At 40.3% G+C, this 18188-nt stretch overlaps 2 protein-coding genes across 4 annotated transcripts in view; one reads left to right on the top strand and one right to left on the bottom strand.

The window, feature by feature from the left end:
• capn15 (calpain 15) overlaps positions 1-17837 on the bottom strand; it is a 44290-nt gene extending 26453 nt beyond the window's left edge. Inside the window, exon 1 of one of the 3 annotated variants that reach the window (XM_033984654.2) lies at positions 17567-17837. Coding sequence is in view for 1 of the 3 variants with exons in the window: in XM_033984653.2 (XP_033840544.1) it covers positions 13669-13847 (179 nt within the window). In the remaining 2 variants the exon portion in view is untranslated. Of the gene's footprint in view, positions 1-13668; positions 15394-15774; positions 15927-17566 lie in introns of those variants that run through there. The other 2 variants (XM_055229373.1, XM_033984653.2) reach the window with 2 other exon arrangements.
• Positions 17451-18188, top strand: part of LOC117387214 (ankyrin repeat and fibronectin type-III domain-containing protein 1) — a 123637-nt gene continuing 122899 nt past the window's right edge. The window contains exon 1 of the mRNA XM_055229372.1: positions 17451-17499. The gene's annotated coding sequence lies outside the window, so the exon portion shown is untranslated. The remainder of the gene's footprint in view (positions 17500-18188) is intronic.

Below are 18188 nucleotides of genomic sequence, written 5' to 3'. Positions count from 1 at the left end.
CCTCAACACCTTACTTATATCTATTTATTATTATTGTTAGTCTTCTGTCTGTTTTTAATGTTTTATATAGACCCGATTGATTGATAGACACTAGAGAAAAACAAATTTTGTTCAACTACATGGAAAAAAAAAAATAAAAATCTGGTACAATAATTGATATATCTCTATTGATCCAACTTTAGCCACTTTTAATTCACTGCAGTTTCAGGACTGGCATCATCAGTGTTGCAACTCAAACACCGCTATGACACATTGATCAAAAGTAATGCCCTTATATGAAAAATATTTGAACTAACAAAGAAATCCTAATGGAAACATAACCTTGATAGGGGCGATACTGAAAATGGAAAGTATATGGCGTAACTGTACGTTGGGCATACTTTAGGTTGTTAAACCATTCAACTGTGTTCTTAAGGACATAATACCTTGCATAATGTTTAAGCAGGTTTGCTTTGCTCAGCATATTTGCCCCATAAAAGGTGAACGGAAATTGCACCATCTCACTAATCCAGCATACTCGGGGCTTTTAAAACCAACCAGGTACAATGACATTTATATTTTTCCAAGTGAGCAGCTCCAGTTTCATCCGCGAGACTGATTCTGGACACTGGAACAAAACAGACAAAATGAAATAGACTACTTCCGCACATCTTCCTCATTTAAGTGTATAGGCCGGGATGCTTCTGTCCAAAAGGCTACATATAAAGCCTTTGTCCTTGGCCCTCTTGAGCTACTTCACTGTGTCGCAGACCTGGGCAGACAGCCAGCAGCTTACAGTGCAGACCGACACATAGACGAAGACAGCGAGGGAGACCAGGCTTTAGCTGTAGGAAATGCCGTCTCATTGCGCCGTCCACAGCACACAAAGTACCTGTTCTTACTCTCAATTCATTTAGGTAAGAACTCAATGGGCCCTGGACAATTGCGTGATGCTTGGCTGGCTGTAAGACAATCATCAAGACACTTCAACAGACTATTCTAAGCTCTAAGACTCTCAGGGAAAATAGTGTAGTCATCATGGTGGGAGATAAGAGAATTAAGAGGCATAAGAGGGATGTCAGGTGGAGACTGGTCATAATTTTCAGATGTAGGTGTTGTACAGGCAGTTTTTGTAAGAATTACTAAAATAGAACTATGCTAATGCTAAACCTTAGTGTGGAAGGAGGGTAAAGGGCAAAGCAGGTCTGGGTCAAAGGAGGATGAGCAACATGTATTTGATATATGGAAGGGTAACAGAGACAAAGAGTACTTATCAATTTATTAATGGTATAAATGATGATATACCTAAGGCTGCTAAATGGTGGCTTTGCTTGTTATTCTTATGTATACATCTTTATTATTAGAGTTTTAGCCTCTGTAGAGCCTTCAGTCAGTGTTTCAGTTGCTCTAAGCTTAAGCGGTGCGAAATAGCCACAATATGTGTATGCCTCCCCTCACAACGGAGCGGAAAATCACCTTATATCACAACGTGCCAAATGTCATACATCAACATATAGACTATATCACTAGTGATCCAATGTGACCCATCCCTATATTTGAGCAATATATTACTAAATTAATTAAAAGGAAAAACAAACCATCACCATACCACTGGTCCAATTTCACATTTTATGGAATTTTGGCGAGACAATCGCAGACTATTTTGAAACAATTACTGAGCAGGGACCCATATGCTTAAATCTCTAATCTTTGAAAATGATCAAGTCAGTTTAAAACTGGGCATCAAACTAAATATTCTGTAAAAAAAACAAAAGACTTTGGCAATAGTAAAATTACATTCCACAATGGCACTGCTGATTGTGTTAGCTACCACAGTTTACAGTCTGGACTCCCTCCACAAACCAAACTGTGCTGCAGGATGGAGAGAGCCTAGTCTGGCCAGCTTCTTGCTACTTCACCGCGAGACATTTGGCCCTTGTGTGACTGTCATTAGCACTGGCTTTCTAAAGCTGGCTCATATCCCAGAGCCCGATGTGAAAACATGCTACACGCTTTCACCAACAGGGGCAGGGGAATTCAAAAACATCTCTACAATAAACAAGCTAAGTGGATTTTTATGGCTTCTAGTGATGCATATAGGAAACAGACATCTAAGAAAGAGGGCCCATCCCCAGTCTGCAGTAACTTTCAACTGTGTTAGTATTAGTTGGGATGAATCAGTTATGAAAGCCTGCATTAGCACTGAAAAATCGCAGTGCAAAGCTTAATTAGAGGAACATATGCCTATCACACTGTGCCTCTAATGAATAAAGAGTCCACATTTGTATGGGTCGAGACATAAAAGTTCGTCAGCACCTCGGAGAGCTGATGTAACAGATGGCCTGTCATTCACAGCACTGCCAGTGTCACAAAGGGTTTCCATGACACTTTATCTTGCAACTAGCAATGCTTGGGCTTGCGAGCAAAAAGGGGTTTAGAAAGCACACTTGTCATACAATTTGCACTGCCAGCCAGACAAATGCTCTCTAAATGAAGCAGAGTACGTGTGTCCAGGAGCAGTGAGAGGAGTTTGAATGTTGAACATAGCCAGCAGGAGTTGCAGGAATGGTAGATGTGCCTTAGCGGGGGGCTCTCCTCCTGAATAATGTACATGGCTCAAACGGAGCTGGATCACGTCTGACACAAAACCCTTGACATGTCTCTTTTAGGAGGGGCTATAGGTGCAGCTTAAGGCTGGAGGAAACTGACTAAAGCAAACTTGCCAACAAGATATACCAATATATATGAATGTTTAAAAAACACAATTTAATGCTAGTACCAGTTCTGCTTATCCAGTTATGCTTAGCAAAGAATGTGGATTAAGGTTCTATCGTGAATGGATGTTATCAGCTTATTAACAATAGTTCAATTAGCAAAACGGCGATACAGAGAGATGCTGGGTATGAAGGCGGGGCTTTGTGGATGTTTTAATTACATCGGTTGAGAGAACAATCTGGATTGCTTAATATATTCAATATGCATCTTTATGTTTTACTATGCATTTTATCATTCACATCAAATTAGTGGCTACTTTTTTTTAAATGTGCAGAGCTGCAGGATGAAGCAATGACCTATTTAACACAAGCTTTTTTATTTATTTTTTTAAATTAATGAGATAATACCATTGTTTTTTCTGTGACAGGGATTAGTGTTGGTCCCCCAACCTGAAGGTCGGAGGATCGAGTCCCGCTCGGACCAAGTTCTGTCATTGTGTCCTTAGGCAAGACACATTGCCTAGTATGAAAGTGGTGTATGTGCAAATGATAGGTGGTGGTCAGAGGGGCCGATTGCGCAGATTGGCAGCCTCATTTCCGTCAGTCTGCCCCAGGGCAACTGTGGCTACAGTAGTAGCTTTCCATCAGCAAGTGTGGAAATGAATGAATAATGACTATAGTGTAGCGCTTTGAGAGGCTTTGAAAAAGCGCATTACAAGTGTAAGCCATTATTATTATTATTATTATTATTATTATTATTATTATTATCTAGTACAGAGTAGCTGTTAGCTCTTCATGTTGTCTATTTAACTTCTCTACAGATTTTATTACAAAAACTACAGGCCACACGTCTCTGTCCTCTGTCCACCATGGAGATAGTTCAGAACAGTTTATCTGTGTTTTACACTAAAGCTGCTTTTCATGTGTGTAACATGAAACCGTCTCCATCTTGGACAGAGAAAAGAGTTTACTGTACAAGGTAACTGAGCGGCGCGGTGTCGTGTGTGAGAGGTTTTTCCTGAAAACTCAAATGTGAATGAAATAAAGTCTCAGACGAATCCTGAATTGAGAGATATTCCTGTGGGTCATTGTGACAGTGGAGAGGTGGAGAGGTCATCGTTCTAACAACAGAGCAGCAGCAGTGTGTGCAGCTGCTGCTCTGAGTGACAGGAGGGAGGAGGTGGGAAACAGAGTGAGAGACACAAGGAAAATAAACAGGCAGGTGATTCAGAATCGTTTTCTTAGAATCAAAGATGCATCTAAAAAAATTATTATTTTTCCCATCCAATATAAAAAATTCACTTTTAACATTAAGTAAAAAACTGACTACTGCTTCTCAACGGTTTCTGAGCAGTACAAGCACAACAGTTCTTTCATCAGTATCCTCCTGGACCTCTGGAGCCCACAGTAGGGTTGTCAAAAGTATTGAAAATCAGGGGTTCCCAGGGGTTGGGAACCTATGGCTCGCGAGCCAGACATGGCTCTTTTGAAGACTGCATCTGGCTCTCAGATAAATCTTAGCTGACATTTGTTAACACAATAAGAAAATAATAAATTATACATAAATACAGAAGTAATCAAATCAAGTAATTCTCAAAAATAAACAATACTACGGTAAAAAAACCATTTGGCTCCGTCTTTATGCACTGTCTCAACTAACACATTGTCACAGCGCGTGCTGTTTTCCCTCGTGCGCGCTATCGCTCTTAAAGTGACGGTAACATATTTACGTAAAACTTCAATAATGACAATCCTAAGATATTTTCCAAAATCAACATTAATGCAATAAAACAAGTGTAGCTTATACATATAAATCAAATATTAACATAAAACATCATTTATTAACATTAAAATATGAACACTCTGAATTTGCATGCATAACCAAACGTAAACCAAATCTTGGCTCCCAGAGATGTTATTAAAAAAAATATTAATAATACATTCAGAGACTTCTTATACTCTAAAACTGTTGGTAAAAATTCACACATAGTTGTATTCAGAGTTAAAAAATAGTGTATGGCTCTCACGGAAATACATTTTAAAATATGCGACTTTTTTGGCTCTCTCGGCTAAAAAGGTTCCCGACCCCTGTACTAATCGATACTAAAGCTAGTACTGAAACTAGATACTCATCTGAGCAAGTATCAATAGGCCTACTGAAAAAGTCACATTCACAGGACAGAAAGTAACCTTTCCTGAATAGCATTAGAATCATCTTAAGATGTATCACATAAAGAGTACAAGTCCTTGGTTCACTATGGCACCTACCTGCATGACTGAGGGATTATACAGATATAAATCCACATGGTAACATAAAAGAAAGTACTATGATTTAATGTTGAAAATGACATTCTACTGTCTACTACTGTAATAAAAAGTGTGTTTTTATTTTCATGGTATCGGAATCGGTATTGAGCATCAAGTCTATACTGTAGCATCGAAATCGAGTTTGAAATTTTAGTATCATAACAACACTAGTCTAGATTGTAGCGCACTGTCCCAGCAGTTGTACAGGAGTCTGTATACCTCCAGTGAGCACTGTGAGGCCAATCTGTCCTTGAACTGATGCATCCTACTTTGTCTCCTACATTTTACCGCTGCAGGTAATTTACCCGAAAAAACCCACAGTTTATCTGCCATCATGGTATAAAAATGCTCACCTCCACAGGGCTGTATGAATGTGTTGATAAATACTGTGTCTGGGGAGCTGTGTGGGGCTGATAACTGGAGTTAGACTCAACTCGGACAGCTCCAGATGTCCACCTAAATAAAGTGACGCACTTCTGATAAATATTTACACGCCTCATTTTGAGGAGAAGAGGTCGTAGACGTAAAAACGATGGCTTATCAAATGTTTATAGTTACTTAAATATTGAACATTTGGGGGACAGACAATGGAACTGTGATAATGTTGAGTACAAATAAAATTAAAAGTGCACAGTGATACACGGCCTGATAAAGGGCCTGCTTCAGTGGGAGGGCTGCTTATCAATCCTGGCTTCACATTTGATTAAATATTTTCACTGCCACATTGGAAATAAATGTTTCTGTCCCATTTGAACTTTGCAGGTAGCACTGTAGAGCCATTTTAAAAGATAGAAGTTTAATTCACCTGTAATTATGTCAAGGTCATCAAAATACACAAACTTGTCCATCTAAATTTGATGATGTTTTCAAAAGTTACAAGGATTTCTATGTTTTCAAAATGTCCACTTCATTAAGAGGCCTGACAGGGCCACAGCCTGATACTTATGTAAATTATTTTAACAACTTTTGATCCTTACAACACAGTTAACTTACTACACAGGAGATCCAATTGTGTTATGTAATTTTCACTTATTCTTCAAATCACTACTTAACAGCTCTGAATGAATAAAAGTTCAAACATCATGAGACGATCTAGTCTGTAAATAGTCTTATTAGATTCAATTAAAGGCCTAAGTAAGATATCAGTACAAATGATATCTGGTCCAGTTAATTTTCCAGCATCTCTGCCAATACTCAATATCAGTATTGGTATCGGAGGATCCCATGTCCAGATACGGCAAAAGTTACAGGTTTTTTTTATAGTTGCAAAGTGGCTGATTCATTAAGGGCTCGTTATGACCACACCCCGAGACCCTGAGTCAATTTTTTAACAACTTTTGACCTTAGATATGTCCTGATGCTGCTTCAGTTTAGAGTCCATCCAAATCAAAACCCTAGGACAAGTTTGTTAAAGCATGACGGCTAGATTTTGGACGACTCAAGTTTGAACCAATATGGCCGATGCCATTTGAGGCCTGGTTTGGCGTGGCGCCATACGGCCGAGAAGAAGAAGAAGGCCCCAAACGGCCGAGAAGAAGAAGAAGGCCCCAAACGGCCGAGAAGAAGAAGGCCCCATTAGGCCGAGAAGAAGAAGGCCCCATACGGCCGGAACACGCAGACTGGTCCCTTTTTCACATTAAAGAACTTTTTAATGTAGTCTGAGTAACTTGTTTTTTCTCTTTGTTATTCATTTCTTACATGCCCTGACATGATATATTTTTGATGCCAAGCTTCATTTGTCTGCTTTGAAATTTTTCCACGCTGGGCTCCCATTGCCCCAATGTAAACAGATTTTTGAGGTGGCACTACCGGGCAGAAATGAGCCGTCTTTCAATATTTTTTTCTCTGGGGTCTCAGGAACTCTAATTTTTTATACCAGTTACTTGTTCATATGTCATTGTTTACAGTTTGATTTTTGAGATTTTCCTCAAATTCTTATAAACACAACAGGGCTCTCTCACGGACGAGTCGCTGACTTGCCCCCCCCCCCCCTCAGATCCATGCTTAGGCCCTGAATATAACGCTTCTCCATTTTTTTTCTTCCTCCACTCAAGCATTGCTGGCTGAGGAGTAGTAATTCCAGTTCAATGGAGCACAGCTTGTTATTAAAGATGAGACTTATCAGAGGCAGTGGATCAGACGGATGTGAAAAATGGATAATGACGGCTGAAACATTCCCGTACATCTGAGCACATTCTCCTGACTCCAGCCACAGCATTACATCAGCACTTCTGCAAATTCTTCACACACTCCACAGTGTCCACAATGCATCGCCCAGCCACTTACGGCAAGAATGTGGCCACTCTACATAAGTTTTACTGCAAAATAACATGTGTTTATCACTTACTTGTGGGTTAGAGGTAGCATGCAAAGTCAAAGAAACATTTTAAATTAAATTGGAGGCAGTAGGCCCAACACAAACTGAAAAGAAACGGTGATGAGTCCGACTATGGTTGAGTGTGATGTGAGAAAAAATTATGCTAAAAAATACTTATAGTAGGGGTGGGCAAAAAAAACAAAACAAAAAAAAACAACAACTTTAAAACAGATTGCAACTTGATTATATCACAATTCATACAAACTTAGTATATTGATAACTATTTGGGATGGGACAAGATCTCATGCCACAAATTGCACACAAAAGAAAAATGACCCTTTTCCCACATTTTTTTGTTTGGATTGGACAAAAAATGGGTTCAATTTTGGGAATTTACTTGAGTTCAAAATATCAGGACTACAATAACAGAAATATTAAATAAAATTAATTAAAAATGGTGAGGCCAAAATTGTGGACTGGATCACACAATTTATTTATGTATTCATTTCATTTATTCAGTCAAAATCTTGGCTTGTCTCGTTCTCATGTCCCCAATCTCATGTCTTGTCTTGTGTCTCGATCCCACTTCGATTAGACTCACTCTTTGCATAGCTGCATTAAGGAGCACGCTGAATTTGTTTATTACGTAGCAAGTTTATGAGAGAAGATTCAGACTTCTCCAAGAATGGCGATTACTTCAGTAGTCCATTCCATTCAAACAGGCCATTCATGAAGGCAGAGACAAAACAAATCATGTTTTTAAACTCAAACCACAAAAGACAAAGAGTCCTTTGAACCTCTGTCCTCAGGCCTAAACATTCCTCTAGTACAGCTCAGTGCGTCTGCAGGGAATCGTTTTTAAAAACTCCACTAAAAACTCTCTTGTGAGGATGCACTTGCGGCGATGTCCCTCAGAAACAATGGCGACGTTGTGTGAATATACAAGAGCCTCTCAGTTTGTCTATGGTCCACAACACTTCTGTACAGCTGCAATCACAATCTTAGCATCGTAGTCCTGTGACCTAGCATTATTAACAAGACTAAAAAAAAGGCATCCAAAATAACACCAGGAAGGACACAAAATGAAGAAATGCAAAAATGAACAATAGCGTCTGACCTCTGCAGTGCCCTTGGTAAAAAATTCATAGGGCAAAACCATTTTTTGACGGGTGAATGTGTCAGCGGAGGAGACTGCTTCAGACATTTGAATCTTTAAACAGAGGAAACTGTCAGTGCGAGTGGGAGGACCGGTCAGACCAGAGAGGAAAAGTAAGACCTGCAGGATGCTCCACAAACTGTACTGGAGTTTTACTGATAACAATGGTGCTGTAAGGGGCCATGAGCTGAGGACGTAGGACCGCTGACACCAGGAAAGCTGAGAGGGCACTCCTACTTCCTGTTAAACACATACTGTACAATTAACCTGCACAAATGGACATTCATAGTAGGGCTGAACGATTTTGGAAATATTTAATGGCATTTTTTCTGACAAGCATCGTTATTAAGATTCAATTTGTAATTTATATTTAGATCGCAGCAGGATTTGGTACAAAGCTCACATTTTAAAGAAGCCCAGGAGTATTTGACATTTGAGACTGAAATCTGAAAAAGTAATACAAGAATCACATTTAAGATTGAACTGTAGAGTTAGCATTTTTTTTTCTTACATAAGATAGGATACTTTTTTTGTTAGCAGAAAGATATATGCTACTTAAATTGCTAATCATGACCATTCAAATTTTGCTAGGATTGCTATTAATCCTGCAGCCCTGAGTTCATAGTATATGGTGGTAAGGAATATTATAGGGCTGACCAATTTTTGACAAGTACTGTGGCTGCAATTAGATTTGTGATTTATGTTTTAATAGTAGAAGGATTATATCAAGAAGAAAATAGAGTCCATATTTAAACACCACCATTTGAGAGGAGAGGGCTAGCTACTTGAGTACATGTGACTATGCTTGATGCATTAGTTTCTTAGTTGTTTGCATGGGAAATTATGGTTCCTAACTTAACTGCCACGTTAACAATTTGCTGACTGTGATCATTTAACTTCCAATTTTGATTTGCTTTATCTTTTCTACCCCAAAAATATTCTGGTTTCTAGGCCATTATTGCAGTACATATTTTACAGTCCAACAAAAAGTCCAGTTGAAATGGGAGCAATAATGTAAACATGATGACACATACATTTCCCACATCTATAAATGCTTCAACCCTGTTTGTTTGGAATGGTTATTCAGGGATATGAGACGTATGGTTGATCTAAACCTAATTATGGATTAAGAGGTGTTTTGCCTGAGACATAATTTGTGTGCTCTGTATTTCTCTGTGCGACAGCCAGGTTACCATGTGTAGTCTTATCCAAGGCCCGACTGAATTAGGTTAGTGAACATATGCTACAGATTTCCATGGCAACAGGAGTGGGAGACTGTGGAATCATGTCAGAGAGGAGCCAACAGCCTGTGTTTTTACAATATCAACGTAATGGCTTCAAAGATGTCCACGTTGTGACACCCAGGCGTATGCCAGATCTATATGGGTGTTCAGAGGGTGTCCTGACGCGGCCCTGTCTACTCCAGCGGGTGGAGAACATGGTGAAATCATTCAGACATTAGCACAGAGCCAGTGATCACCCCGTTCCAATCCAAGTGGACCAGTTTTAATCCAATTAAAGGAGACCGGCCAGTGGAAGCACCATCATCCATCATAGTGGAACAGGAGGAAACAGTGGAAACAGTGGGGTCCCTCTAGGGAGTACACGCTCAGTTTAAGCCCGGTCCTTCAAATGCAGCCAATGCTGTAAACCGAGATCAGATAGAGCTGTATGGGACCAATGCTTTTTGTGGCATAAAATTGATAAGCCAAAACATCCAAATTCAGATTTTCTGTTGAAATTTTAACTGATGGAGATCTGGTCATTCTAATTGTCAATTATATAGTTATCTCTTTTTAACTGAGAGGTCTATAGCCAATCCTTTGTCAGTAAAAGTATGTGGTTTGAAGCAATGTTCAAACCTTGTGTAGCAATGACTAACAGTCGGTATTGTTTAAGCTGAAGAAATTAATATTGGAAGCAATTTAGAAGCCAAAATAGATTTGAAAAGATACTCAATGTTTTTTTCTTCATACTGAACAAACTTTTTTGGCATATCGCCTATCCCTAAGAGAAACCATGGAGGTCTGAAAACGTTATCATTCAAACTGCTCACAACAATCCATGGAAAACACATATTGGCTTCCAACAACATGTCTATGTGGGTAAAAACAATTAAGAGAGAATTTACATAACAGTAGAACATGGCAGAATTATTGGGCTGTGTTGTTTGAAGATTTGCCGCTTCGTCACAGTGGTACACACTTGCCAAACCATATAATACTTAGCTGAGTGTTTGTGTGGAGAAAGAGCGGTGGCAGATAAGAGGCCATGCTCTGAGTCCTAACGTACCGTATATTGAAAGCTCTAGCATCAGCAGACGGATCAGTGGAGCTGGGCAAAACGCAGTCTAATGCCTATATGTTTATGGGCATGTGTTCAAAGGTTCATGGGGGTGGGTTCAGTTAAGGGGGAGGGGCTTGTTGCTACAGTGATAAACAGTGTATGGACAAAACAGAGGAGCTGCTAAATAAAAACATGTAGATTGAGTGACACTGAAGGTAGAAGCCCTGGTGGAACAAGGGTCAAATAGACGGCATTTTTCACAACATACAAGCTGTGTGTGTTGGGAGAAATGTACAGGAGTGGAGAGAATACTTAACAATATTAGGTTAGAAACATTTCTCTACCTTTTCATTAACTACAGCTAGTAAAATATCAATTCCCTGTAAATTTTGAGATTAAAGAAAATATTACTCTCTAGTATATAGTTATAATATGGATTATTTTACATTTTGAATCACAAATTGGTCTAAAATGAGTCAATAGTATAAACAGGTCAGTTGACTTCAGGTTGAAAACTGACGCTGCTGATTTCCGCCTGGCTCTTTACGAAATGTTACCGTAAAAATCGTTACAATGAAGGGCCAAACTGATGGACTATGCTGGTGGTACCGCCACCCAGAAAAAAAAAAACAGATTCAATGCAACATTGCTGAACCTTACATCACCTTTAGAACAAAGTAATATGAGGCAGAGTGCACCTCAAATGCAGGCCAATACTCAAACTTGCAGAAATACAACTTTGAGTGACTTAATGATGAGGAGAAATCATAATAACATATAGTTCAAAGCTTTTTGAAATCTTTTTGAATATGACATGTTTTATTGTTTAATTATTAGGCTGTTTTCATTATTGGACTACATGTAGTACTACAAAAAGCAGTGCAGAATTTGAGATTATTAATTGACTTCTCAACACTGTAGGGCTTTTCACCTTCTGAAATTGCCAGTGCTTTGGCCTCGTTTTCTCACCTTGTTGAAGGGGCCAAGGATAGGGAGAGCACAGGGAGTACATTCCATAAAACTCAAGGCAAATATTTATTTTTTAAGGAATTCTGACTTTAAAAGAAAAATCAAATAGTGGACACTGCCATCAGTTTAGCACTGTATTGTAATGCTTTAGTTGCTTTGAGCGCACATAGATTAAAACGATTGGGTCAATCTATAGTTGACAAATACCACGAGTTAACAGCCATGACACTCTTAAACTGTTAAACATAGAGCAACACCAATGAACTACTGACAGCGGAGGGCAAGAATCAAGAAAGATGAAAGGCCGAGGGGAGACTGGTGCTGAATTAATGATGACATCTATTGTGGGGAAATGTGATCAGGCTCTCTGAAAATCAATAACTAACAACCGGACCACGATGCCCTGAGTGACTCAGCAACTACTCCAATACACTACGGGCGGGCCATCGACTGCCTGCTCTTGTTGCAAGAGACGTGACCCGAAAAGCAGAGGGAAGAACAGGAAACATGTCCCCGTGAGGAGTAGTGCTGGAGGAGAAGTCACTCAGTAATGGTGGATTCATAGTTTTAAATGCCGCTGATGGGCCCTCCAATGTGTTGACAGGAATTCAGAAAGCAGTCACTGGAACAATGGATTACTGCAGCACGCTTTCTTCCCAAGCACTAACTGAATTGATATTTTTCTTTCCATCGATACTAAGAAACACTGTTTATTTGAATGGCACTAATAGTAGGCTCTGCTTGACACAAACCTGGATGAATTATAGCAGCTGCTGGCTCAATAAAAGGCGACGCTGTTTGGAAAAGTATAATATAGATCCAGCAGGTATGAAGTACTTCTTGTTATCAGTAGTGCTTTTCAACCAAACAGCATCAAAACAAAGACAAAGCATTTTAAATTACTATTCAGCAGTTATTGCAATAGGCTTACTGGGGTCAGGTCACTCTAGCTGTCCGGACAATCCATGGAGCACTGTCTAAATAGTCCAAGCACAGATGTACAGTTTCTGTTCAGGGAAAACCAAAGGGGTGGGATTTAGAGAGACAAATCCGGCTTAGGTTGATTTTGGGTGCATCATAGCAATACATCAAAATACAGGCTTTGATAAGATAAGCGCTCAGAAAATCAGTGGATTGAGGACAAAACTGGGAGGAGAGTTGTTGTTAAAACAGAATTCAAGAGTATAGTTTGAAAGAAACAAGGGGAAATGAAAGAATTTGTAAGACTTTGATTGGCTCAATACAACAATTATTATACTAGAATGCTAATGGAAATTTAAGTTGCTGTCCATGTGATGGATGTTATCTGCATGTTTGTACTGGGGGTCAGTCTGTAGCTTGTTTTTAGTTTCTTATGTCTAAACGATTGACTGTCATATGTTATGATAATGTGCCCATTATAAAGTAATGCAAGGGCTTTACACTTACGATACTTGAAAGCAAATATGAACCTGAATTACTATAAATCATGTGTTTCAGAACAGGTTTATAGTTCTTTGTTTTGAACTGGCTTATTTAAGTAACATAATGTCCTAAACAAAGTCATGTAGTAGTGTTAGCAATTAGCATTCCCAGGCCAGATCACTTGATGCATTATTAACAGCATTACTAACCACCCTCATAAAGTTGCACTTTGGTTGTCTCTTGTGCAGATAAATATCTACACAGTAATGAATAAAAGAAGTCATAAAGGGATTGCTCTGGATGGCATAACTCAGGTAGGTACTGATAGACACTTTGAGCCAGTTTTATTCATTTCCGTTTTGATGTTGTGTGCTTACATAATGGCACTTTTAACTGCTCTCTGGACTTCCTGTCATTTACAGTTAAGCCTAAATGCTACTATAAACAGTAACACAACACCTCTGCAGAAGTCAACATTGCAAGTGCACTCAAGTGAAAGATGACGTGGCTCGCGGTTGATTGGGCGTGACTGTTACCTGCGCTCACGATGGGGCAGTGGAGGCTGCTGCTGCCGTGTGATAAAGGTGGTGCCCCAGACCGGACTGCTGTGGCTGTTCCGGAGCCAGCCCATAGGAGGCGACGACGGGTACTGTGTGGTGCTGAAGCCATGGTCCGACTCCGTTTCTCCTGTGAGAGATGAGGCGGAGCTCCCCATCACCACGGCAATATGGGCTTTAGCATGCACTTAAAGGGGGAAATGAAAGTCCTTTTTCCCTTAGTGCGCAGGTTTCAGTAGATCGTTAACATCCTGCTCAATCCTTCTTCAAATTGGGTCTCGTCTCTTTTTCCTTCAAGATGTATATCAATGTACAAAAAAGTGAATCAAAATGTAAAATGTAAGTATAGGTGCATGTTACAAATGAATCCAAACAGTGGGTTGTTCCCAGAATAAAATTGTCAAGCTCTGAGTCCAACCCCAACAGCTGGTTTTAGAGGGGTAAAAATGCCAATTTCTCAAACTCGTGCGTCTCTCCTCTCGTACAGTCTTTTGTATCACCACTCATAATTCTGCCTGCGTTCCTTCTAACAAATCTCCCAGGTCTGTGCAGCCTCATGTTGGACTCCTCTCCCCTTTCGTAGCGTTCAGCAGAATCCAGTGAAAAGGTGAGCTGAAAATCTGCATCCCTACTGCAAAAAAAAAAAAACAACAACAATCCACCAGAGTCAACAAAAAGTCATCACTGTTTCGTGTCTCAAATATTTGGGTGGATCTTGTTGTTCCAGTGCATGAGATCACAGTAGTAGTATCCTCCAGTGCATTTCTTGGGAAGGGTGTTGGCAAAACTGCAACTATGCTAATATTGAAAGTCTCATCTTTCAGTCGAACAGCTGCTGAGGAGGATATGGACTAAAACATCCCAGCTGCATTTTCTCCCACAGGATGTAGCGTTATGTTTGGATCTTTGTAAAGAGAGAGGAATGAGTTAAAGTCGAAAGAATATCTCCAAGAGGAATGTTGCCTTTACAAGTTGTGGTGCTCTGACAGTGCAAGGGCATGAGGATGACTCCACTTTAAGCTGTCTGAGAGGTTCATTTCTTAACTGAGGCAAGCCAGTCTTGTTTATCAACTTGCACTTTTGGATTTATGCTGGTCCCGCCGGCTTGTCAGTACACGTCTGCGCAAGCAAAGCAGCTGAAGGACACCAACTTGATTCCAGTGGCTTTTCCAAACACGAGGGAAAGCGCAACTGCGTGCCTTTTCGTCTGCAATGTCAACCAATAAGACAAGTGGCCTCCAGTCTTTGTAGCAACATGAAAAATAACCCGTGTCAACGCATGTGGGCTATGAATTAATTGTAGCCCATACGACGGTGGTCTGGGTCCGTCTCCACGCGCTGTTTAGAGGCCACGGTGCACGGGAGAAACACTGCTGCCAAATGCGTTCAATAGCAACAACGGACGCGCACTTTGCATCACATTTTAGCGTTAAATTGGCGTATATAACCGAGTCCGTTACAGCTAGCGTTCACCTTATATCTCCATGGCAAGGCTCGTCTTGCGTAAAGACATTCGTGCTCCGGTCCCGTTGCCGCCTCGATGATGAATTCACAAGGAAAATAAAAGTTAGTCTTTCAAATGTCCTTTTGTCGGCCTGTTTGACATTCTTCCGCTGTATATTTCATTAACGGGTTTAAATCTGTCCTCCCCGGGAGCTTGGACGCAGTGAACGAGGATGCAATCTCCTCCTCACCGGATTACTGGAGTGTCAGCAGGACGCATGCGCACTGGCCTCGGAGGAAAGGCTGCGTTCAAGAGATTTAAATAAACCTCAATAGAGCCAAAGCTAAAGGTCTCGCTCATTATTGTGAATAACGCCTGGGCAGGGCAGTGCATACTAATGGATGTTACAAATAGATCGGTACAAAGCTTGAGCAAACTCTACTTGGATATATTTACAATTGGTTCCCTGAATTGACAACTTCTAAAACAAAAAAACGTGGTAGTTACACAGAAACTGACAAATTGTGGAATAGTAACTGCTGAAGTGGAAGTAAATGGTTAATTTTATGACAGTGGTGACCGCAACACTCATCACTGCTCAACTGTCCATGCACATTACTGAGATAAGTCTTCAAACTTACCCTCTCCCTCGTCTTCCACGCCATATCACTCTTCTGCTCGAATACACGCCTTGTATCTTGAACAGACTGTTTTCCAGCAAAAGTCTGCTTTAAAAACCCGGGCTGAGTCACACACACGCAACTTCTGAGTGCATCCGATGTCACGTAAAGCAGCGAGTTAAGACACTTTGACAAATAAAGTGGCTCTCCCTCAGTGGGTCCAGTTATAAGTACAAGTATAAGGGTGTGTTCCTGTTCCTCTGTGACTGCTCTCATGTGTGAGTCAGAACCAGTTTGCCTACAAAACATGACTTATGTGGAATTCCAGCAAAGTATGCCAAACACTTCTGAAGAATTATGAAAATAAGACAAACAGCTCTTAAGAATTAGGTAAAGTGATTCATTATTCTGTTTGATTTAGTTACTTTTTAATAGCACATGTGTATACAAACACGTGTTGCTAAAAAGTTAAGAGTTAAAAAATAGTTTTGTTTTAAGGAAATGTTTCAGCTGGACAATCATGAATAGAGTTTCGATGAGTAGGCTTTAGGATTTTTCTCTGACTCAGTTAATGGAAAACAGTGATACTATGACATTATACTGAGCTTTACTTTGTGACTGTTGTGAGAAAACCTTTAAACATCAAAGTGTTACCACATGATGTTATATTAGATAAGCTAAAAAGACGCAAAGACTGGTGCTTGTGATGTTCTTGTAGTTATTATGCCCTGTCTTCAGACTACTGAGCTGAAGCTTTAGGTTCAACCTTTGCTTTGCTCTCAATGTATCAAACCTGTTCCTGGATTTTTTTACAGACCACAAAAGACCAACAATTCAGCACAATAAATACATTTGTCCAGTTGATGATATTAAAGAATAATACAATATTATGCTATATTTGATTGGCTACTGTACATCAAAACAGAAACGAGTTTACTGCTGGAATAAATAGATGGATTTATGTGAGAAATCCCCCAGTATAGTGATAATTCAGTATTTCTGGAGCATAGTGGAAATAAAAAGGCCTTTCAAGCTAGACTACTCAACTTGAACCAAAACAAACAGACTATTGTTTGGATATGGTTTGGATATGTAAGTGCATTTTACAACAGTTCACCACTATAAACCAGTGCACTACAGTCCATTGTTAAGAGGGTGCACCTGTCCAAGGACCACCTGTCCCTCTTCCAGGCAGTGCTGAAGACAGCTGCTGTAATAGTCAGTGCCTGGGAGAGGGATCAGTTACAGCACTATTCTCCTGGGACTGCAAGGGGGCAGGGAGGAGAGAAGGATGCGAGTTGATTTCACGGTACATTGTAAGTTGTCATTAGTAGGACGAAAGATAATGTCATCACAAGGCAATTGGACACACTTAAAGCATGACATGATGTATAGCAGATAGCTTGATTTTCAGAGGTCCTAACATGTAATTTAGGCTTTTAAGGAATAAAGTCTGATCTGATGAAGGGAGAAGTTTCAGTCTACCCTGCCTGCTCATCAAACGTGCTCGTCTCCAAACATTTGCCCCATCATTTGCCTTTATGTCCCATTGGTGCATTAGAGCCTCCTGTAATGAACCAGACTGAAGAACCACACTCAAGACACACTGTCACATAAGCGCTCTATTTGTGGAAAACTGTAAGCCTGTGCGCCCCGAAGGCTGGCACTGAGTCTGAGGAGCCACATTTCATTGAGAAAAGAAACTGAAGGGGACACAGAGGGGGCTTGTAAACAAAGACATCATCAGTGCCTATTACAGACTACAAGAACAACAAGCGGGACGTCTAAGCAGTTTTGTCCCAGAAACACTTACCTGCGGTTCAGTAAACGCGTTTTATTCCTGGTTTCCAGCCGATGAGTGTTAACTTTTTACAGCCATCGATGAGGTAAGTTGGTTCCCGGGTTGTGTGTTTGAGGCTCCGGAGCATTTCCAGCCGTGAGCCTCACACTCTCTGCGCTGGCCCCATGTCTGACAGGACACTGACAAAGCCCAATATTCACAGTTTGTTTTCAGGGATAACCGAGAATGCCGTTACCGCGTACGTTTACCTCAAACAGCCCAGGAAGGAAGGGGAATCTCCAAGGAGCAAACAGACAGCGTCCGTACGCCATCTGCTTAAAACCAGCGGGTTTGGTGAACGCGCGTAAGTTTTATTGCGCAAACTCTGTTCGAGAATTGTAAGACAAAAACTCAATATCCCATGAGCACTTCCCTGTCAAACACGGATATCCGGGTACACTAGTGTTCACTATCTGAAGCAACAAGCAAATAAACCATCTGAACTAGGAATAATTAACAACATACGATTGACGTAACCCTTTAATCCACCCCTACTTATATTTTTGTATTTTACGTTTTTTTGCTCCAAATCCATGACAATCAATCTGTGACGTGCTGCTGCCATCTAGTGTCACCAGGGTCAAATGACCAGATC

Source organism: Periophthalmus magnuspinnatus, chromosome 19 (assembly GCF_009829125.3).
Source record: "Periophthalmus magnuspinnatus isolate fPerMag1 chromosome 19, fPerMag1.2.pri, whole genome shotgun sequence".
In the NCBI taxonomy this organism is placed as follows: domain Eukaryota; kingdom Metazoa; phylum Chordata; class Actinopteri; order Gobiiformes; family Gobiidae; genus Periophthalmus; species Periophthalmus magnuspinnatus.
Note: the sequence above shows the minus strand (reverse complement) of the source record. Positions and strands in the feature narration are given on the sequence as shown.